The sequence below is a fragment of the Lycium ferocissimum genome, chromosome 6, assembly GCF_029784015.1.
Source record: "Lycium ferocissimum isolate CSIRO_LF1 chromosome 6, AGI_CSIRO_Lferr_CH_V1, whole genome shotgun sequence".
Classification (NCBI taxonomy): domain Eukaryota; kingdom Viridiplantae; phylum Streptophyta; class Magnoliopsida; order Solanales; family Solanaceae; genus Lycium; species Lycium ferocissimum.
Window position 1 is genome coordinate 69,568,262 of NC_081347.1, and position 15,263 is coordinate 69,583,524.

The 15,263-nt window shown below is 33.5% G+C and overlaps 1 protein-coding gene across 3 annotated transcripts; it reads right to left on the minus strand.

Annotated features, from left to right (window-relative positions):
* Window positions 1-2,889: 2,889 nt before the first annotated feature.
* LOC132060223 (uncharacterized) lies at window positions 2,890-13,304 on the minus strand. Of its 3 annotated transcripts, none has more exons than XM_059453148.1 (12): window positions 13,156-13,304; window positions 10,850-10,949; window positions 9,312-9,439; window positions 9,085-9,238; window positions 8,819-8,928; window positions 7,642-7,725; window positions 7,517-7,565; window positions 7,312-7,403; window positions 6,353-6,491; window positions 5,161-6,181; window positions 3,762-3,872; window positions 2,890-3,665 (listed from the first exon to the last, which is right to left on the minus strand). In XM_059453148.1, the coding sequence occupies exons 2-12, from the start codon at window positions 10,940-10,942 to the stop codon at window positions 3,031-3,033; spliced, it is 2,616 nt and encodes an 871-aa protein (XP_059309131.1). In that variant the 5' UTR covers window positions 10,943-10,949; window positions 13,156-13,304; the 3' UTR covers window positions 2,890-3,030. The 3 variants fall into 3 exon arrangements, with proteins under 3 accessions (XP_059309131.1, XP_059309132.1, XP_059309133.1); XM_059453149.1 differs by lacking the exon at window positions 13,156-13,304 and adding an exon at window positions 11,038-11,840; XM_059453150.1 differs by lacking the exon at window positions 13,156-13,304 and having other exon boundaries at window positions 9,085-9,248.
* Between the last annotated feature and the right edge of the window lie 1,959 nt (window positions 13,305-15,263).

Consider the following 15,263-nt stretch of genomic DNA (forward strand, 5'->3'; position numbering starts at 1 on the left):
AATTGTTATTCATTATAACAGCATTTTACTATAACAACCTGATATTTTCGGGAATTGATTTTTTATGTTATATTTTCTTATATTACGTTATATTTTATAATCGGGATTCGTTATAGCGATTTTTGTAAAATTGCATCTTTATAACAACCACACTCAAATATTGTGTAACAAATATATTATGTATAAAATATTAAAATTATTATGGTAATCATCAAGTAAAGTTATTAAATTCTTTTTTGCTGAAAATTTGGATCGATTCAAGCGTTATAAATTTGCCTCTTTATAACATTCCTTCGAGGCCTTTCACTCATAGCCAAGCCAAAGAGCTCCAGGACTTGCAAGTGATGTTCATGAAGAGAGTGGCATCAAATATATAATAGTATAAAATATTAAAATTAGGAAGGTGTATGTTTAATATACCTAGATTTGCCTATAATTCCTTTACTAATTGGGCCTTGCTTTTATCTTAATTCCTTGCATTCCATTTTCAATTTCTAGAGTCTACATTAGGAATCTTATCAAGCACTAAGATACTAGAATTTACGAAACGTTTTCACTAAGTTATATTACGAAACAACCTACAATTTGTAAAATTCTTACGTCAAACTTGAAGTATTTAAATTTTCAATTAATTTCAAAGGCATATGTTCTTTAGATTTTAATTCTTTATCGGTACAGTATAACTAGTTATGGATTTATTAGTCGCTTCAATTTTTAATTAATGGAATATGAAAATCAATTGAGATTTTAAAATTAACAAGTATTTTATTTTCATTTATAACATAAAAGGTACAGAAAAATAATTTTTTTGCGTAGTTTTATTTATAAGAGCTAAATGAGATGCAAACATGAAATCTCATATGGAGGCGCTTCATTGGTATCGTCAATTATAGATAGGTTCATAAAAGTAATAATAGTATTATATTATAAAATATGGGAAAATACATAAATAGGTGTATGTTTAATATACCTGCGGGCGACCTATTAGCCTTATTTTTACGTATTTTTTTGTTTTTTTTTTGGCCGTGTAAGCAAAAAAAATTTTGATGCTTTAGTTTAGTGGAGAGTGTTGCACACTCTCCGCCACACCGACGCCACGTCACTAAACCCCCGTTCTTCTTCTTCTTCTTCTTCATTACCCCTCATTTTCCCCACCCATCTTCTTCTTCTTCATTCCACACTACCCCTCATTTCCATTAACCCCACCGCCACCCCCATTCTTCTTCATTTTTGCAAATGTTACTTTTATTTATTCTTTCACAATATTTTACTATCTTTTTCTTTGTGCAACTCTTCTTCACTCTCATTCTTTTTCTTCACTTCCAGAACTCCATTTTTGTCGATTCAATCCTATATTTTCCTCCAATGATAAAAAAATTAGAGGAAAATGTTGTTGGGTTACCAATTGTGAATTTGAAATTTTTGAATCTGAAATGGAGTAAATTCTTAAATCAGAAATGGGTAGTCGAAAATGTTGTTGGGTTACCAATTTTGAATTTGAAATTTTTGTATGTTGGTGATTTGTTAGTCAAAATTGGTTTGCAAGTAAAATCTGATGGGAAAGCTGCTGTGACCTCCATTGTTACTTGCTCCGTTCTTTTTTCTCTGAAATTGTAAGGGGAAATGATTGATTTATGGTTTGAGCCAAATGGGTTTACTTTATCAGTAGTAATTAAAGTTTGTCTTGATATTGGGAAGTTGAAATTGGGCTGTTTATTTCATGGCGTTGCGATTAGTTGTGAATTCGAAAAGAATAATGTGATTGAGAGGCGGATTTATAAAGAAGAAAAAGAGGCGGATTGGTGTAGGGTCACCGGAGACCGCCAAGTCCACGACGATGACCATGGCGGAGTTGTCGAAGTTGTATGCTGATTTGAAACAAATTGAAAAGTGAAAATCTCAGATCTGTATTGTTGGGTTCTTGAGATTGAAAATTGCAGCAGAAAAAAAAATGGATGTTGTGATTAACTGTTGTTTAATCATCTGGGTATTACTATTTGGAGCTTAAAAACACTAGTGAAAATTGTTTGAAGTTGTTTGTTTGTGCTAAAGTTGAATTACAATTCAGATTTGCATTATATGATAATCATGGAAGCCATGGAGAGAGCTCTCCAGGTTGTGACAATGGAGAAGATGGCATTGTTTAAAATTTTAATACTTGTTTAATAAAATTTAGGTGGCACCAATGTAGTGATGTATAAAATATTAAAATTTTTTTTTACATTGCGTTGAAAAAATAAATTATTATGCAAAGATTAAGGTGTGTCATAATTAATCGAAAGTATACGTTGGGGGGTTATTTATGTATTTTCGAATCACCCTAAAAGCTGGTAGTTAGTGATGACTGTTGTAAGATGGTGATTGCGGCTGGTTGAAGAGGCCGAAGACTATGATTGTGCAATTGTGAGTGTGTGATGTTGGCCAGAGGTGATGAAAGCATCATAAACACAAATTTTGAGTGTAAAATAATCAAGACAAGAAAATGCACGCTCCTCGTCCCTAATTTATGTCGCATATTCCTCTTTTTTGGGGTTAATATTAAATATTTTAGAAACATTAGATAATTAGAGAGCTTGTGCATTCATAAAAAGCTCATTGACTAGACGGATTATTTTGAAATTTTTTTCGTATCAGATAACTGGACAAAATTTAGTCCATTTGGTCAAAGACTAAAGTGAACGACGATTGCGTAACTATAATCCAAACGAAGAAAGTGATACAGGTTAGGCTAGGAAAAATTCACCAACACCCGATACATGCACCAATCAATTAATGAATTCCATGTTATTTTCGTTCACTCAAAAAACTTTTATCACTCAAGGATCATAATATGCAATAAGTGAGCTTTTTAATCGGCTAACGGATGATAGGAAAATGAGAAACACATAATTGGCTGAATTCCCTCCACTTCAACCCGAAATAGCCAATACCAGGCAAGTAGTAATTACTAGTAACATATTTATAATTTTCTGCAAACATAGGCAACAAAGTAATTAGGGACATTTTCATTTTTTTAAAAGAATCAGTGAGTTACATCCCAAATACTCTGGTGTATACATCGCCAGACCGGGGGGCCTGGAACATCAGATCTCCATATCCAGCATAGAATTTTTTGAAACCTAATGTATCATTTGTCTGGAGTTGTGTCATGCTGTTCACTTCATTACTACGATGGATATCGTCCAAACTATTGTGCTGGAAACCATTAAAGATGTGGCCATTCGCAAGCTTTTGCTGTGTAAATTGTGAATAGGATGGATCGTAACTTTTTTGTTGTGAATAGGAAGATGGATTAAAACTTTGATGTTGATCCACCACCCTTGACGAGAAGCCATATATATCATCCAGGCCAAAATATTCATCACCACCGTGACTAGGAAACCGTCGTGACTGATGCACGGGTGGTGTTTGAGAAGCAATTAATTGAGAAAATTTCCCTTGATCTAAAGATTTCTGTTGCATAAGATGCCAGATCCTTGCCTCGTCTTCAAAGCCTCTCCTCTGTGGCACACGAGCTGCCCCGATTTCAAAACCATTTGTTGGCTTGCCGTTTCCAAAGGCTAATGTGGCAGGGTCAACAAAATCAATATCACCTGCACTGCTAATGCTTCCGGTTGATGGTGTGTGAAGCAAACTCGATGAAGAACTATTTGCTAAACGACCTCCTGTAGAAATAGTGGTATAAGAACTATAGAATAACTTCATTCACAACAAATCACAGCTTATCATGCAACTGTGAGAAACTGAAATGTGGGTGTTACCAGAGAGAGCGTGAGGGATTCCTCCTATTTCATCGGATGAGGCAAAACCGTGAAGCAGGTCCTTAGGGGGCATTGAGAAGCCAGGTGGAGCCAAAACTTTTGGTCTGGTGACTGTTAGACAGCTCAGAGAATTCAGTATATGAAACCTAATCGACTGCAATATTTTTTCACTAATGTACCATTCTACTATAAAGATGCTCAGAAGTATGAAACAGAACACTATGGTACAGCACCCGGTCAGGTTAAATTACAGAGGTCAGAGGAAATGCACATATACACATAGCATCCCTTTGTACCTCCTCATTGCTATATACATTTTGAAGCCTGGAAAACTCATCTCTTCACCCTTGACTCTTGAGAGCAAAATACCAAAGCAAGGACAATTATACACATTTTTTTCAAGCTATTTTGTGCTATATTAGCGTATTTATCTATTTGAGTGATAAGAGTAGCAATCAAACATAAGCCAGAAAGCTCGTCAACTATGACAAAATACCTTTTGTATATATTCACTGAAAGCAATATCGCAGTAACACAAAGCAACAACTACAACAACATACCCAGTAAAATCCCACCAAGTGGGTTCTGGGGGGTAGAGTATATGCAGAACTTACCCCTACCTTTTGACGGGTAGAGAGGTTGTTTCCGATAGACCCCCGGCTCAAAGAGAGATGAAAAAGTATCAGTAACAATAAGCAGTAATAACTCAAGATAATAGGACGACGTAGTAAAAGGAACAAGCAATCCAAAGCAGTATAACAAGACATGGCAAGCTAATATCAAACACAAGGGCCTACAAGAGTAATACTACAACTACCAGTATGTAAGTTGAAAAAAAAAAAAAAACACTCAACTACTAACTATCCCTGTACCCTAATACGTGACCTCCATAATCTCCTATCTAAGGTCATGTCCTCGGTAAGTCGGACCTGCGCCATGTCCTGTCTAATTACCTCTCCCTAATACTTCTTCGGCCTACCTCTACCTCTTCTAAAACTGTCCATAGCCAGCCCCTCACACCTCCGTAACACAAAGCAAAGCTAGGAATTGAAGCTAGTGTCATGGTTTTTCTAACAATCAAGGAATGGAGAACCTATAGATAAGCAAGGGTCAAACTGATTCCAATAAAACTTAGATCTAAAATTCCAGAAAAATAAGGTGCATGCAGCAGTGAAACCAAACATTTTAGAAGATCCCAAATCCATAATATTCTTTACTGAATTTGCACAATTCCATTATATATCAGATATAAGTAATATAAATTGGAAAGCCACTAGAAAGAAAATCATTAAAAGATAAATACAGGTAGCTAAATGGCTGTTTTCTTTTTGGTTGAAATGGAGTTAAATCCAATACTGTTTTACTACATACAATAAGGAAAGGTCCTGCCAACACTTACTTTGATACGGAGCCTTGTGCACATAATGCTCCTTGTTCTCTCTGAAATCCTGAAGGGTGGATGAATTCTTTGATATCTGACCAATATTTTTTCTAAAAGAAGACTCTAAATCACCTCCTTGCCTGGAAAAGTCATCTTGCTTCACAAAAGAGAACCCTGATTGGTCACTGTGCAAAGAGTTCCAAGCACCATGCTTCCCAACGGATTCACCATATGAGCCAGCAAAACTACGATGCAAAGCCGTCGAATCATCACATGAATCCAAGTCCATTGACATAATATTTGAAATAATGGTGCTTTCTACGGCATTGAATGATGAATCTTGATAGTTAGTCAAGTTGTCACCATCAATCCTCCGTAGGTGCTCTACTATTTCTTCATTGGAGAATGAGGTAGAACTTCTGTAAACCCTATCAGATTTGACAGAACTTTGGAATTTCAAGTCATGAAATCCTTCATTTAATACTGCAGTTACACATGAAACTGGCAGAGAAGCTTCATCCACTTGATTATGTAAAGCTCCATAATCCATTCCATTGCTACTCGGACTACATGACCTATGTACTAATAAATGACCACCAGAGTTCTCTGTGGATTGAGCAGAAACTGATGACATAAGAAAAGCCTTTTGATCCATATTATTTGAATCCTCCAGTCTTTGACCGTCAAAAGATGTATAATCTTCCCTGAATGGTTCATCTGAAAAGTCAACAGAATTTTGGTTTTGCAGATGATTGACAATGTGATTCGAAGATGGAACCTTGAACAAAGTTTTATCAGGATATGTTTCATGACCATGATTATCTTTGCTAATGGTTACTGAAGATACGTCAGAAGATAAATTCAAAATCCTACAATCTTCAGTGCTATTTCCATCTCTCTCTGCACCAGAACTATTAGGCCGTCCAACTATATCGACAAAAGTTGTCATTCTGTTTGGTCCACCAGCGTCTCCATCCTTATCATGTGGAGTTACACGAGCCATGTAGCTACTGTAATTCCCTGTATCATGTGCTGCATCCTATATCACGTAAAAGCATTCGATGAACATGTTTGCAGTTCAAGCCAAAGAATCAGTATAGTCTATTAAAGAAAACTACAGCAACTTTTGTGCTGAAAATGGAACTAAATGTTCAGAAAATTTGCTAATGGAATTAACTCACAAACAGAACTAAACACCAAGGTTTCTTACATTTACTGCGTTTCTAATGCTAGATGTCTCAGTCGATGTAAAGCCAGTCCTAGATAATTCATCAATTGGAGGTGGCAAGACATTTCCTGAGCGGTTCGTCATATTACTGGTGGCACCAACAATTTGTTGAACTCTATTCCTGTATAATCAACAAAATGAAACCAATTATTAGACTGTACCCAGGAGAAATTTATTATGCAAAGCAACAATTACATAAAACCCTTCAGTTAGGCCAACCATAGAAATATATCAGCTTCAGGAACTCCTGAGGTCCACTAGAACACTGCAGGGCGTTCCTTCAAAAGAAATCATTGATTATCTAAAGTGTCAACGTTCAATTAGCGCAAGAAATTAAAGCTTGTCAATTTCCAAGACAAGGTAGTCATATATTAAGAAATGGAAATGGGGGCAAATGCGAACTGCCTCCTCCTTTTTTATCCACAGTAGCAGATCCTTCCATGATCTCACCCCAGAAGATTAACAGGTTGGCATTCATCAATTCTCAGGGAAGATAATATATTCATTCTACGGTAAAAGGCAATAATTTGCATGTGTTACTGGATATTAGCATGTGCAGAGTGACATTCAGGAGACCTTCAGCACCACGAAGTTGACCAAAATGATATCTAATTTGGTGCAACAGGAACATCATTCTTGTCAACCAAGTATCAATATCAGATACTTGGAACATCAGGTTGTTATGTAAAGCTTGCAGAACACCAATTAGATTGAAACCGATTTACGGATTTAGTTAGTACTGCAAAACCGAGAAACTGATTTTTCTTTTATGCACCATATTTCATCCCACCCAAAAGAGGACACTAGAAAAATAAGATAGCTTAGTTTATCACAGGCGATGCTGTTATATACTGCTCTCTCAATTTTAACCTCAAATCACATATGCACTTTAAAGGGAGATGGCACATCCACATTGGAAGGAAGTTTTGTATCTTTAATACCTTGTATGAATTGCAGCAACATCATCTTTACCAAAGCTATCCTCATCAGCACCAATGCTATGCAAATATAGACAAGAAGGATTACTGCAAGGCTGCACAAAAGAAAAAGTAGTATGTCAACAATGGTTTTCATTTGTTTGGTAAATTATAACATGCCCTCACAAAGGGAGAAGAATAGTGATCACAAACAGATCACGGTCCATACCGTGTTTCTCAACCACGCGTGGCAGTATTTCGCAGTCCCAAATGATGCTCTGCATAGGCCATTTTCACAGTGTAAAAAAAAAAAAAATGCGACCAAGGAAAGGAAAGAAAGGGGTAGATGCTTACCTCAAATATCTATCTTCCAAAACAAAACCATGTACAGACTGAATACACCGTACGGCCTCCTCTTCTTTTAAATATGTAATATATCTACAAAAAACAAACAAACAGAAAGCGACCAAATATGAGAATGACAATCCTTCGGGGAGGGGGGGGGGGGGGGGGGATGCAATCAATCCAAAATTGAACAGCAAATTATGCACCCTCAAGAAATGCACAAGTATATGAAACTGTCAAGATTATCTGAATAAACCAAGAGTCCAACAGTCTGACTTCCATAGTACGAAACAAAAACCAAACAGAAACATTCAATCAAACCTTGTATTCTCCCCCACTTGCAGTTTCGGCAACTAAGTATTTTAATAACTTCTATAGTTCTAGCCTCTTACTGATCATGGCTAGGCCGCCATTCAATTAAACACCACCAGTTCGCCTTTCTCAAGTCTCAACTACTGATACAATCAAAAGTTATTATCTTTCAATATTCCAATTGAATTTTGTTAGATAATTAGAAACGAATAACAAGTTAACTATTATGAGCTTTAGTAATATCCACCAACCCTTACATATAACCTCAAAATTTCTTCATGAAGAGTTCAGTGATTTGGGTTTCTATACTACAAATGCTTAGAAATACATATCTCAAAGCTAAAATCAGTTTTTAAAAAATGATATATATATCCAGAGTATAATTGTTAACCCAAAGATTAACTGGACCATAAGATAGACGAGGGTGCAAGCACCTACAATTGAAAGGATTCTACAATCTAGAACCTTATGTTGTTATTAAGAGTGGCAATTTCAGCAAAAAGAAAACTGATAGAAAAAGGAATAATTTTCTTGATGAAGCAGCACTAAGATCGTGCCGAGTATGTACCCAATTTCAGCAGCAACAAAAAAATGATTGTCCACAAGACAAATAGGAAGAAACCCGAGACATTAAACTATTGCATAAATAATATTGACCTTAACATAGCAATAGATACAAACAAGGACCAGAGTGAAGTAATGGGAACATTTTTTTTTTGAAGTAGTAATGTGAACATTTTAAGGTAATAACATCAGACAAAAATAAAAATGAAGTCCCACAATCTAAGGAAAACTAAGAGCCAATAAGAGCAAATCTCTCAGTAATAAACACCTACACAGACCAAGATAACCAAGACATGTATCATTTACTCACACACTACAAGTATCATTAACAAATTGCTGGATGGCACCACCAGTTGTCCGAGACAGAGAAATTTTAGTAACTTTTCCATATTGCCCAAAATATTCCTTCCGCTGTAAAATCTGCTCAACAAATACGAATCATCAGTAGAGAAATGACAAGAAGATTTTTTCATATAATCACAAGGTCAAGAAAATTGAGAATTAACAAAACCAATTGCTTCACCAAAAAAAAAAAAAAAAAACTAGCAATACGTAACATGGAAAATAAGTCCATACATCTTCATCTGCAAGACTAAGAGGCAGTCCGATCACATATGCCATTTTACGTTGAATGACCCGAACATTTGTGAGATCCTTCTTGACTTCATTAGTTTTTGGCTTTGCCTTTGGTTGTTGTTTGCTTTTCCTATTGGCATTGTTGTTCCCTGCCCTGTTTGAAACTAACAGTCTGTTATTCTGTCTCCATGGACCATAAAATGTAAATTAGTCACAAGGGAAAGAACCTCTCAATATTTGATTGCATTCTAACAACTTTCTCCTTTTCGTATGTTGTTCGACATGCAGGACATCGTCCCTCAGACTCATCTTTTTCTGCCATGTCCATTATGTGATGCCAACACCAAAGACACACCTGTAGCAATAAAAGTTAAATAGAAGCCGCAAAAAGAAAACATTTGATATATTTGAAAGTCTACATTTTAGCATTCCTTCCTTAAATATCACATTATCAAGTGAGCCGTCTTATCAAGATTCCAACAATACCTAAGAGTGACGACAGCATCAACTACTTGGAAGTGTGATAGCTATGATATATCTAATTATACTTTCAATTAACTTTAGACAGCTGAAATTTTTAATTGGACCAAAAATTAAATATGAATCATCAACATTTGCTTAGTTCAATAAACAATAAAATAAATAGAAATAAGAATTAATTTGAATTACTACATAAGAAATACAAGTAAGGAGTCCTTATGTCGCTTTACTAGGGTCGTTGTTTCAAGAAAATACATCGGGTGGGGGCTTTAGCAGGACTAACTAATAAAAAGCTTAGGACCGGAAGTGATCTCAGAAACCAATCGCATCCCGGGGAAAGATCTCAATATCATATTCGTCTAAAAGAAAAACAAAAATTGCATATTAGTGGTCCTTCTCCAGCTGAAGTGCTGAACCGTCTCCCATTTTCTAAATACTAATGATACCATTGAGTATAACCAAATCATATATTTTAATGAAAGAATCTTTTATCGTGTTAATCAACTTGAAAAGAGCATGTTGCAATAGGAAGAGAACAAAAAAGCAATAGCAGTCGCATGATTTTTATACAAAGAAGAGTCTGATGCTATATGATGGCACCAAAGTTGTGCCAAAGCCAGCAAACCACAACGTAAACAAAGCTAGCTATCCCAAAATGTCACATAAGTCACAGATTCCAGAGAACATTACTTGCATCTGATTAGCAGTTAAACAGCTTAGTCACACTTTTCTTTTTTGAAGTAATGAGTATCAAATCCGTCACAAGTATCATTTCAATGAATTGTTAAATCACCTCCAAGGCATGGCTTCAAGCTTTAGGCATGTTCAAAATACTGCTTGGGGCTTCTTTGGGGTATGAGGTATTACAGTTGGGTATCTCTCATGACTAAATGTGCTAAGCCATTCAATTGATATAGAGAAGCATATATTGATCTCAATAACTCCAATTAAAAGGAAACTAGGAAATAGCCAACCAAGGCTTCTAATGAATAAATACAAATACAAATACAAACGCATGTTATATACATGAAATCTGAACCAGGTTCAACAAATATCTACATAAATTAGCACAAAGGTGTAAAAAGTCATCTAAAGTCACCAGATAATTGCAAATCAGAACAATTGAAATAATAAAAGATCTGATATTTCAGTTTATCTACCAAAAAAAACATAGGCCTTATCTTCCCTGTATTTCAGTTCAAACTCAAAGAAAGACAAGAATTTGAAATAAACAAAAAAGAAGGAAATTCTGAAAGCCAAAAAAAAAAAAAACCCTAATTCAGACCTGATAACCACATTTGCAAGGCTTAAACTGCTGATCTGTCCAGTCCATCTCTTCCGCGCAAAGAGGACACCTTTTCTCTTCTTCGTTGCTCATGATTGCCCTGCCATAAATTATAAAATTATTTTACATAAACCATAAATTCAATTATTTCTACTACAATAACATCTGAACACATTCATTACACTCACCAACATTTCCTCCAACCTAGTACACTTATTTAAAAACAGACGAACAAAACAAAAACAAACTCTTCAAAACCATAATTTACAGGTAAAATGCCAACATTTCCACAACAGATCAGAAGTTTGTAACACTTGCCGATTCGAGCAATAAAAACAGAGATTCACTGCATTTAATTGACAAATCCGTTGATTCGATTCACACAAATTCATTACAAAATACTATAGATGCACATTCATATAATCAAACACAAAAAGGGGAGGGAAAAAACTACAATTTCACATACATTTCCGGAAAAATGTGGAATTCTTCAAAAGTTAGGGTTTTGATAATCTCTGAGTTGCAGAAAGAAAGAGAAACAAGCTTACAGTGAACTACAGGTAAGATGTCAACATTTCCACAACAGATCAGAATTTTTTTTTTTTAATTATTTTTTAAGATAAAATAGCCTATTCGAGCAATAAAAACAGAAATTCAATGCATTCAATGGACAAATCAGGTGATTAGAAAAAACTATACATGTACATTCATATAACCATTCGTTTTTTTGCAAACACAAAAAGTCACATTTTCACATACATTTCGGAAAAAATGTGGAATAATTCAATTATTTCTACTACAATGACATCTGAACACATTAATTACACTCACCTACATTTCCTCCAACCTAGCACATTTATTAAAAACCAGACTTACAAAACAAAAACAAAAATAAATACTTCCAAACCCTAATCTACAAGTAAAATCCAACTATTCCACAACAGATCAGAAAATTTTAGAAATAGCCTATTCGAGCAATAAAAACAGAGATTCAATGCATCACACATATTCATTAAGAACAATTAAATATGCACATTCATATAAACATTCATTGTTCTGCAAACACAACAAAAAGTCACCAAAAAAACCAGCTTTTAACATACATTGTGGGGAAAATGTGTAATTCTTCAAAAAGTTAGGGTTTTGAATGAAAAACTCGGATTTGCAGAAAAAAGAGAAACAAACTTACAGTGAACTACAGGTAAAATGCCAACATTTCCACAACAGATCACAAATTATATATATATATATAAACATATTCTATTCAAGAAATAAAAACAGAGATTCAGTTGACAAATCCGGTGATACGATTCACACACATTCATTAGAAAAAATCGTACATGTACATTCATATAAAAACCTGCATTTTCACATACATTTGGGGGAAAATGTGTAATTCTTCAAAAAGTTAGGGTTTTGAATGAAAAATGCCGGATTTGCAGAGAAAAAAGACAGGTAAAATGTCAACATTTCTACAACAGATCAGAAAAATATATATATATATATAAAAAAAAATAAAAAAAAAATTCCATTCGAGAAATAAAATAGAAATTCAATGAATTCAATTGCCAAATCCGGAGACATCATTTCACACACATTCATTACAAAAAAATATACATGTACACTCATATAATCATTACAGGAAGAAAAAAAAAACTACATTTTCACACACACATATGGGGAAAAATGTGTAATTCTTCAAAAAGTTAGGGTTTTGAAAATCAGAAATTAGCAGAAAAAAAAAACAAAATTTACAGTGAGTTACAGATAAGATGTGAAGATTTCCACAACAGATCAGAAAATATATTAAAAAAAAAAATCTATTCAAGAAATAAAAACAGAGATTCAATTGACAAATCCGGTGATACGATTCACACACATTCATTAGAAATAAAGTATACCTAATACCTGTACATTCATATAATCTTTACAGGAAGAAAAAAAGCTACATTTTTACATACATTTGGGGAAAATGTGGAATTCATCAAAAGTTAGGGTTTATTTAGTACATTTATACAAAACAAAAACAAATTCTTCTACAGGTAAGATGTGAACATTTCCACAACAGATCAGAAAATTAAAAAAAAAAAAAAAAAAAAAATTCTATTGGAGAAATAAAAACAGAGATTCAATTGACAAATCCGGTGATACGATTCAAACACATTCATTACAAGAAACTATACATATACATTCATATAAAAAAAAACTACATTTTCACACATACATTTGGGGGGGAATGTGTAATTCTTCAAAAACTTAGGGTTTTGAATGAAAATTTCGGATTTGCAGAAATAATAAAAACTTACAGCGGAATACTTTTAGATATAGATGGAGAGAAAAGGCAGAAAGAGAGAGAAAGAGTTTTTTTTAGAGAGAGAGAGGTGAAAAAACAAATGGGGGAAGAAAGTAGTAAGGATTGATTGAAAGCCACACAAAAGATAATGACCACTTTTAATGGTTGGCTTTTATTTAATTTCATTAATTTGTTTCCCTCTCTCCCTTTATATAATTTTTTTTTTTTTTCGTGGTGGCGGGAACAGGGAAAAATAATACTAGTAAATAGTAGTATTAATAAAAATAAAATAAAATTGCGTGGATTGTCCTTCATTTCATTTGGGGTGGTCTTTGATTTTTGTCCTTTAAATTGGTGGTTTTTAATTTTTATCTTTCGCCTAATATCTTGAAGTTTTTTGTTTGAATCTCAGTTCAGTAAAAAAGAAAAAGGAATTTTTGCAAAACTGAAAACTCTGTCTTGCGAATCCAAATTCTACCTTGCCAACTTTTTAAAAAATTTAATTGAGCGGTGGTTCGAACCCGAAATTAAGAGATTTTTAACGAAAGACAAAAGCTAAAGACCACCAATTTGAGGGGTCTTTAAATTTTGCCCTCAAAAATTAAAGACTACCACAAAGAAAGGGCAATCGCAAAATTTTAAAAAAAAAAATTACCCCTTACGCTTAAAAAGAGGAATTCAAATTTAACCAAAAGAAGGGCAATCCGCGCAAAAAAATGTAAAAAAAATACTAACTCTAAGATAAAAATAGATAATTTGATTTAATTACCCCTAATTAAATAGTAATTAAAATTTAATCACTTAATATTTAATAGAATAAATCTATAAAAATAAGATTAATTATTTTTTGATTTGATAAGTGAATACCTTCTTTAACCAAAAAATAAAAATTAAGTGAATACTCTTTTTAAACCGGAGATACTACTATTAAATGATTATAGGAGTACTAAATAAGAGACCCGCTCCGAGGAGAGAAACTAGAGGGCAAAAATGAACAACCAATTAAAACTTTTCTATTATTTGAATGTTATACTCGATCCGCGACACTATTTGATTAGGCACAAATTATAAAAGAAAATTTTTTGATTCAAAATAAGCTAAAAATCATCTCATAAAGTTAAATTATTTCTAACTATAAAGATGTGATATTCTTTTTGGGACAAACTAAAAAGAAAAGCGATACATAAATTGGGACAGAGTGAACACTAGTTACTCCCTCCGATTCAAAATACTTGTCCATTTAGTTTTTATTTATTTATTTTTATTTTGATTCAAAATAAGTATCCACTTATACAATAAAAAAGGAATTAACCTGATATTTCCAGATTTGCCCTATTTACTCAAAGAAATAAATATCCCCCTAGTGAAATTATACTGGGTACGTGTTGTTCTACTCAAAGCAATAAATAAAGCAAGAGTCTTATTAATTAAAGATAGTTTAGTCAAAATACCTATTTTTTTAGGAATTGGTGTTTTCTTAAAGAGTGTGAAAAAGAAAAAACCGATACTTACTTTGAACGGGACAAAGGATTAATTAGGAAAAGATTTTAACTACTTTATCCTTATTTATGTCTAAATTATAATCTCTCTCTATTAAATATTTATTTTATTTATGTGTAATCTCCGTTAATGATAAAATTTCACTTGCAAATTTTATTTTAAACTTTTAAAACAATAAATAGTTTGAGACGGAAGGATTACTAAATGAGAGACCCAATCCAAGGAGGGAAAATATAGGACAAAAATGGACAATGAATTAATTAAAGATAGAGCCGGCTTTAAATGGTTAGCTTTGGTTAATTTGATGAATTCTCTATTTCTCTTCCCCTTTTATATATTTGTTTTTTTTTTCGTATTTAGCGGGAACAAGGAAAAAAAATAAAAAATTAACTAAATAAGAAAACTCGCTTTAAGGAGGAAAACTAGAGGGCGAAAATGGACAACCAATTAAAGACTTTCTATTATCCGAATGTTATAGTAGTAATTAATATATTGCGAAGTTTGATATGAATATGACGTCGTATTCATTAAGGAGTGTGTTATTCTTGATTGTGAAATTGTTATACGTAAATTCAAATACAAATATTGTATACTGAATGTGAAACTATTAATTTATTTTGA

Excerpts from the sequence above, each read along its gene's own strand:
- LOC132060223 (XM_059453148.1), bottom strand. The coding sequence starts at position 10,942 with ATGAGCAACGAAGAAGAGAAAAGGTGTCCTCTTTGCGCGGAAGAGATG. Across the intron at positions 6,492-7,311 it reads GTTGCTGCAATTCATACAAG|GAATAGAGTTCAACAAATTG; the intron begins GTATTAAAGATA and ends TTGATTATACAG. Across the intron at positions 3,873-5,160 it reads GCACAAGGCTCCGTATCAAA|TCACCAGACCAAAAGTTTTG; the intron begins GTAAGTGTTGGC and ends GCTGTCTAACAG.